Source organism: Verticillium alfalfae, genomic scaffold (genome assembly GCF_000150825.1).
Source record: "Verticillium alfalfae VaMs.102 supercont1.5 genomic scaffold, whole genome shotgun sequence".
Classification (NCBI taxonomy): Eukaryota; Fungi; Ascomycota; class Sordariomycetes; order Glomerellales; family Plectosphaerellaceae; genus Verticillium; species Verticillium alfalfae.
In genome coordinates, this window is record NW_003315034.1 from 914,188 (window position 1) to 920,571 (window position 6,384).

Genomic DNA, 6,384 nt, shown 5'->3' on the forward strand with positions numbered 1-6,384 from the left:
TTTTCCGATCCAGTAACTAATAGGGTTCGTCTCAAAGAATGAGAAGAGTCGAATGCCATCGCCTGCTCTGGAAACTCGTTATTGATGGCTTGAATAGTAGGTGAATTCCGCGTCAATTCTTTGACAAATGGACGTTCGCCAGCCATAGCGAAGACGCGGGCGAGGACCTCGGCCATGTCGGATCCATGATGAGGAGTTGCAAGAAAATAAACAGAATTTACACGCTGAGAGATAGAGGCGAAATCCTGTTTCTGCTTGGAGAGCAGGAAAGCTTTCTTCACCACCAGGCCTCCCATGCTGTGGCCGACAAAGATGAGGGGTGGTGCCTTATTAGGCATTTGTCAGCTCTCAATTTGAGGGAATTGCAGCGAGGGCACTCACCCATTCTTCTCTCGGTATCTTTGGGCAATCCTTCAGAGAAAGGAGTAAAGATGAAGCAAAATCCTGGATGTTCAGAACGCTCTCCTGAGCCCAGCTCGAGTTGTACCCAAACGTATGGATCCGCGCATCCTGAAAAGCTTCGTCGTGGGGAAGCCATTTAGCTGGCCAGAACTTGTCAGGGTCATCGTCTTGTGTCCAGGTACTGTAGGATCCTCCGTTTAGCCCATGGACGAAGATCAAGTCGGCGATGCCCGGCACACTGGGCTCAAACAATGTTGTGAGGCCAATGGGTCCTTTTCCGCCGCCACCGTCGGATCTTGTTGTAGTGTCGCGCCGGGCTACGCTTCTGAGGGTGAAGGCCCGGCGTGCTTTTTGCGTGGACTCTTCATTTTTGATCCTTTCCATCGTCGTGAGACGTTGCTGGTCGAGGAGACTCTAGCGCGACGCAAGCGAAGAGACTGAAGAAGCATTGGAGGTTGTGCGTCAACAGTTGGCTATGTTTGATGCTGCTCCCGATAGAACGGTTGACAGCGTGTCTGACCATGGAAGATTACCCCCTAGGTACTTACCTTGGGGCTCATCGGTCCAGGTACATTCGGGTGATGGGTATGACACTTCTGCAAGTGGCGTAAAATGACATGGGTTCGACTGGACGTCCAGCTGCGATGGTGGCCTCCAGCTGACAGGCGAGCAGTGCGCGTGTGGCACAGTCATGGCACGATTTAGGCATCGGAGTACGATGAGAATAATCACTTCCGCAAACTCAGCCTTCTTTTTCCCCTTTATTTTTCTCTCTTCCAGGTGATCGTTCAAGTAACTGAAGCGATGTCGCGCGCCCTGATTTCGGAAGAAACGACAGTGGGTATCACACCATGTCCACGATTTGGTCCACGATTTGGAACATCAGGCTCGGAGCAGGCTGTGGTATACTGTATACTGCAGTGTCATCATTCAGAAAAGGATTCGTCTCCAATCGTCACCGTCTGCTCGACGCCACGCGGTGTAGAGCACATGCTGAAGGACTCAGCCCAGACCTGTGATATTGTCGGGCGTATGCATGAAGGATCATGCGCATGAGGCAGCCCAAGCACCAGGCTGTGGCACAAATACGACACGTCTCTTTCGCCTCCCCCACCTCTCTCGCCCCGATTCTGTGACCGAAGACCGAGAGTGGTTGCAGCGACGCAGCCTGATCGAAGTCCCAATGTGCGACCAGAACGACCTTCTTGCCGCCTCGTTATTGCCAAGCTACGCAGTTACGTTCCCCGCACCAAGTGTTATGACAAGCATCTTGATAAATGTGCAATCGCCCCAACACTTGAGCTGCTCTCAAAGGCTCAACGTCAACTACGGAAAGACAATTCACTCACAAGCAGGTGCCGCTACACAACTCTTGGAAGCACAATGACGGACGAGGCCTGGGATGGACTCCCTCATTGGGAGCAGGAGCCAGAAGTTCCAGAAGAATTTGTTACTTACCTGGATGAAAACGTGCAGGCTGGTGAGTTCACCTGCTTGTCGCTACAACGGGGGTCGGCGATGATTGACTTTCAGCTCTAGCGCTTCCCAAAGGTTCGGAATTCCTCGAGATCAGCTCTCATGGGGCAAGCTTTTGGACGAGGACAGCCCGCGTTGTGATGGAGGAGGATGAACAAATGACATCGTATTTCCTCAAGGCAAGTCAAACACCATGTACACGCGGTTTCGGATTGCTGATACGAACCCGCCTCGATAGGTCTCGATCGGCGAAGTAGGAAAAGGCATGGTCAACGGAGAATTCATTTCCATGAGCGCTTTGCACTCGACGCTTCCGGAGCTCGCGCCGAAGCCGATTTCTTGGGGCACGTACAAGTCTAACGACAACATACATTTTTTCTTGTGTGACTTTCACGAGATGGATGACCAGCTGTGCTCTCTCGAGACTTTTCCCAAACTCGTCGCCGAACTTCATACCAAAGGCATTTCCCCCAACGGGAAATTTGGATTTCCCATCACGACATACCAGGGTCGCCTACCACAGGATACGACGTGGTGCGATACCTGGGAGGAGTGCTTCACGAGAAACATTAACATAATGTTCGAACATGAGCTCGCTTCACAGGGCTTAGATAATGAGTTCGCTGCCCTTAGGGAAAAGGTCATGGCCCAAGTCGTGCCGCGACTCTTGCGACCCATGGAATTTGGCGAGAGGAAGATCCTCCCTCGCTTGGTCCATGGCGACCTATGGGAAGGCAACACCGGAACAGATCTGGACACAGGCATGCCGAAGATATTCGACGCATGCTGCCTGTATGCCCATAACGAATGTGAGGTCCCACACCCAGTTCCAGTAGTGCCAGATATGGTCTGACGGCAATCCTGCAGACGAGATGTCACCGTGGCGACCTGTGAGGCAGAAGATGGGAAAGCCGTACGTCAAGGCCTATCTAAACCATTTCACTGTCTCAGCTCCTGCTGAAGATTTTGATGGGCGCAACATGCTCTATGCCCTGTACGTAAAGCGACTTTCTGTGCCCACGGCTGTGTTGAGCCAATACTGACGACTTGCCTGACAGCCGTTTCAATATCTGTTCTTCCGCCTTGTATCCCGGAAACACCAACTATCGGGAATTGTAAGTCTAAAGTTGCATACTTGATTGGCAGCATGAACAGTAAGCACTGCTAATAAACATACAGAGTTCGAGGCGAGATGAAGGAGTTGGTCGAACGATTTGGCGAAGGATTTGAGGGCTGGCTGCAGAAGAAAAACGCAATGGCTGCCAATACAAACACGGAGGCCACAGGGGGCATACTTGGGACGGGCCAGATTGAAGAACGAGAAGCCGCGCAGCCGGTGTCGTCGATTCCAGCAACTCAAGAAGTCGCAGTAGCAGGTATGCGGGAATGATGTAGGCTGCGTTACCTTGATACTGAAGAGGGGCTATTGTTGCTGTCATGTGCCCCCGCATAAAGAATGTTGCGTCTAAATTGATTTTAATATAAGACTGCCTTTGGCTGTGGGAGAGTTATACGGATGTATGTTGGAGGTCTCTATGTAGTGGACTAAAACAGCTTGGATACTACCTTTCGTCTTGCCCCGAGGAATGTATAAGAATCACGAGAAGCTGACTAGCTAGCACTACAACGTTCTGTGATAACCTGACCGTGAATAACCTAAGCCTTTGGGTTCCCGAGTACCTTTCTACGTTGCTTCATCAGGTGGGAGAATAAGATGTATGACGCTGTCACTCATTAGCTCAGTCGCCTCCATCGATTGCTAAAGACAAGTTCACTCACCCGGTACATAAAGAGTGAGAGCAGCATATGTGATGTAGGGCACGACCTGGCTGTGTAACCACCAGAACTCAGTGGCTAAAAGGACGAGTCTGATCTCGCCTAAAATGCCGACGGGATAGAGCACGAAGAACATGCTGTATCGCAACCAAACCAGGGCCCTGGGTAGCATGTCGCTTAGGTGGAACACGAAGTAGGAGTAGCGAATGACTTCAGCGATGCTCCACGCCACGACCATTGCGGTGTAGGCGGGATCCTGTGCAACCTGGGGGAATGGACGGATGTACGCCCATAGAACGGTGCAACGGCCAGCGACTTGGACAAAAGTCGTCAAGACAGGAGCGCGAACGACGCCTTTACACCCGCGCGATACTGGTCAGCGGCCGCGAACCTCAGGAAATCGATAATCAAGAAACATACCGAGCAGCGAGTGGATGACCTCCATGCCGGCGGCACTCTGTGCCCACAGCGTCCAGCTCGCTACGGCGAGAGGCACTGCAGCTGGGCCATGTCTGCTATAGACGGCGACGGTCCGGAAGAGGATGCTGACCCAGATGCTGGCGGAGACGGCGTTGTAGAGGATGAGGTAGCCGTTCTTCAGCGGCGAAGCCTGCGCCTTCCGCGACTCGGATGTCTTGTTTGCCATGGCGTGACGGCTCGAGATGGCTCCGACTGTTGGATGTAATGATCGTGAAGCAAAAATTGGCACGCTGAAATTTCTTCGGTGGTGAGCCTCGGCCTCGGTGTTGGAATGGCTCACGCTGGTGATGATTGGCCCACATAGTCGGCCAGCCGGGGATGATGTCCAGATCCATCGCTCTTTTCGGGCAGTGAAGACCCGCTTTTCTCGGAACTCAGGAACTTTCAGAAACCCAAGCCAGATATTGACTCCTACCACACACGCCGCCTTCATGCTCTCTTGTGCCCGCGTAGGGCCTTGACCGGGACTCAATGCGAATTATCAGGTTGTTGGAAGTAGAAGTAGGGTGTATCCGGGAAGAGAGACCTTCATATCTGGCATGGTTCCGGCGACCTCCCACTGAGATCCGTTCTGTCACCACTTGTCGCCAACAATAAGCCAATAATAACAGTAAAAAAGCCATGTTTCTCGATGCAGTGAATGAAGCTTGAGACTCATGCTGGGAGGAACACACATATCGGAATGAACTCCTAGTTGTCTTATACGGGTTGTGCAAACAAATCTGTGAGATACGTATATCTGGCCAATCTGGCATAAGATGCTATACAAGCTTTTCATATCTGAAAATCTTGATCCATCAAATACTCAGAAAAGGCGCTTCCCCCTGTGTTGAATATGTCCCAAACATCCTGGCTTAGCGGTGGGAATACAATCTGCTGCGCCTCAGCTTGGACCATGCCATGTCCTCGGCCATCACTTGCAGCAAATTGCCGCACAAGACGCCCCATCTCTTCCTCGATGTCCTTTGGACCTTCAGGCCACCGCTCAAGGTCAGCCAAAGCGCCGATGAGCTTGACTCCCCGCGCAGCAATGGAGCTCGCGTGCTGCTCACGCTGCAAAAAGTCCTTTGTGAAAGAAAGCAAGTTCCGAAGCTTGGACACGTCGTACATCAGGGGGTTCTGTTTTTTGTAGATAAGGGCGAAGACCAGATTAACTGAGCAGGATACGACTTGAGTTAGAGTCGTCCACATCCGGCGCGCGATGCGCGTCTCGGTTGTGTCAGGCCATGCTTGAACAGCATTCAGAGCACGCTCAACAACGGCGAGGCAGGACATCTACAAGCTCAGCATATGTCACATATTTCTGAACTGGCTGATGGTAGCCTACCTGAGTAAAAGCAAAGCGTCTGTCCCGAAAACTCAGCAGCTGAAAGTGTCGATGTACGCTGAGGATCTTGGGATAACACATAATGTGAGTTTGCTTCACACGCCGATAGAGTTTGAGGACAAGTGCGGGAAAACTCACCTTATGCGCAGTGCAAAGTAACAAAAGACCCGGCATCGGAACTGTAGGAAGGCATTCGTTGGTTCCAGCCTGAACCGCCGAAGCATTAACTTCGCGCATGAAGAGCGGCCAGGTGGCATAGAGATGTTTGATCTCTCTGTCGGCCCAGATAACGTGTTCATACAAGGCTTCGAGGGTTTGCGAACCTTGTCCTTGAGCGTTGCCAGCATTTATTCGGTCCTGGTGCTTCCATATGAGAACTGACACTACAAGTGGTAGAATAGCACCTCGTGATCAGCAAGGGTATAATGTTGCCAAAGATTGGGTGTCATGAACGATGACGCACCTTGGTCCATTGTGACTGTCCAGCGAGTCGAAGTAGATACGTGGTCTGACTGGGTGACGACCATTCCATCCCGTATCATGCGTTCGGGTTCGTCAAAGCAGTTCAGAGGGATGGGCGTGGTGAACTGTGTTGGATGAATCTGGCAAAGGTTCTGAAACGGAATTTGCAACCAGTCGTATCGCACTAGAAACCACCAGATACGTTTCTGGATCTCCCGCTCCACAAGGTCCTGATCACTCCTTTTTCGTCCCGTGCCATTGCTTGTTGCTATGATTGGGGCTTCTGGTCCAAGTACGTGAAGATTGAGGCACTGAGATATGCGTACGGCTGTAGAGACGAGTATGCAGACCATGTCGGATTTGTCAAAATTATGAGCCACTTGCAACAAGAGACAAATAGCCTGAATAGACGTGATTCTGTGATCGGACATGAAATTTCCTTGGAACAGCAGATCGATACT

General features: G+C 51.5%; 4 protein-coding genes across 4 annotated transcripts; 1 reads left to right on the plus strand and 3 right to left on the minus strand.

Moving 5' to 3' along the window:
- Positions 1-31: 31 nt before the first annotated feature.
- On the minus strand, positions 32-786 carry VDBG_04599 (NACHT and WD domain-containing protein; the record flags this gene model as incomplete). Its single annotated transcript, XM_003004947.1, has 3 exons — positions 32-88; positions 222-326; positions 382-786. The coding sequence occupies 3 exons, from the start codon at positions 784-786 to the stop codon at positions 32-34; spliced, it is 567 nt and encodes a 188-aa protein (XP_003004993.1).
- A 742-nt stretch (positions 787-1,528) lies between these two features.
- VDBG_04600 (conserved hypothetical protein) lies at positions 1,529-3,268 on the plus strand (the record flags this gene model as incomplete). Its single annotated transcript, XM_003004948.1, has 5 exons — positions 1,529-1,882; positions 1,942-2,057; positions 2,117-2,687; positions 2,830-2,872; positions 3,058-3,268. 5 exons carry the CDS (start codon positions 1,786-1,788, stop codon positions 3,266-3,268), a joined length of 1,038 nt encoding a protein of 345 aa, XP_003004994.1.
- Positions 3,269-3,534: 266 nt separating this feature from the next.
- On the minus strand, positions 3,535-4,300 carry VDBG_04601 (protein tyrosine phosphatase protein; the record flags this gene model as incomplete). The annotated part of the gene is made up of 3 exons (XM_003004949.1): positions 3,535-3,602; positions 3,658-4,008; positions 4,075-4,300. The coding sequence occupies 3 exons, from the start codon at positions 4,298-4,300 to the stop codon at positions 3,535-3,537; spliced, it is 645 nt and encodes a 214-aa protein (XP_003004995.1).
- Positions 4,301-4,908: 608 nt separating this feature from the next.
- VDBG_04602 (predicted protein) lies at positions 4,909-6,276 on the minus strand (the record flags this gene model as incomplete). Its single annotated transcript, XM_003004950.1, has 4 exons — positions 4,909-5,409; positions 5,462-5,527; positions 5,600-5,838; positions 5,925-6,276. 4 exons carry the CDS (start codon positions 6,274-6,276, stop codon positions 4,909-4,911), a joined length of 1,158 nt encoding a protein of 385 aa, XP_003004996.1.
- Positions 6,277-6,384: the final 108 nt, after the last annotated feature.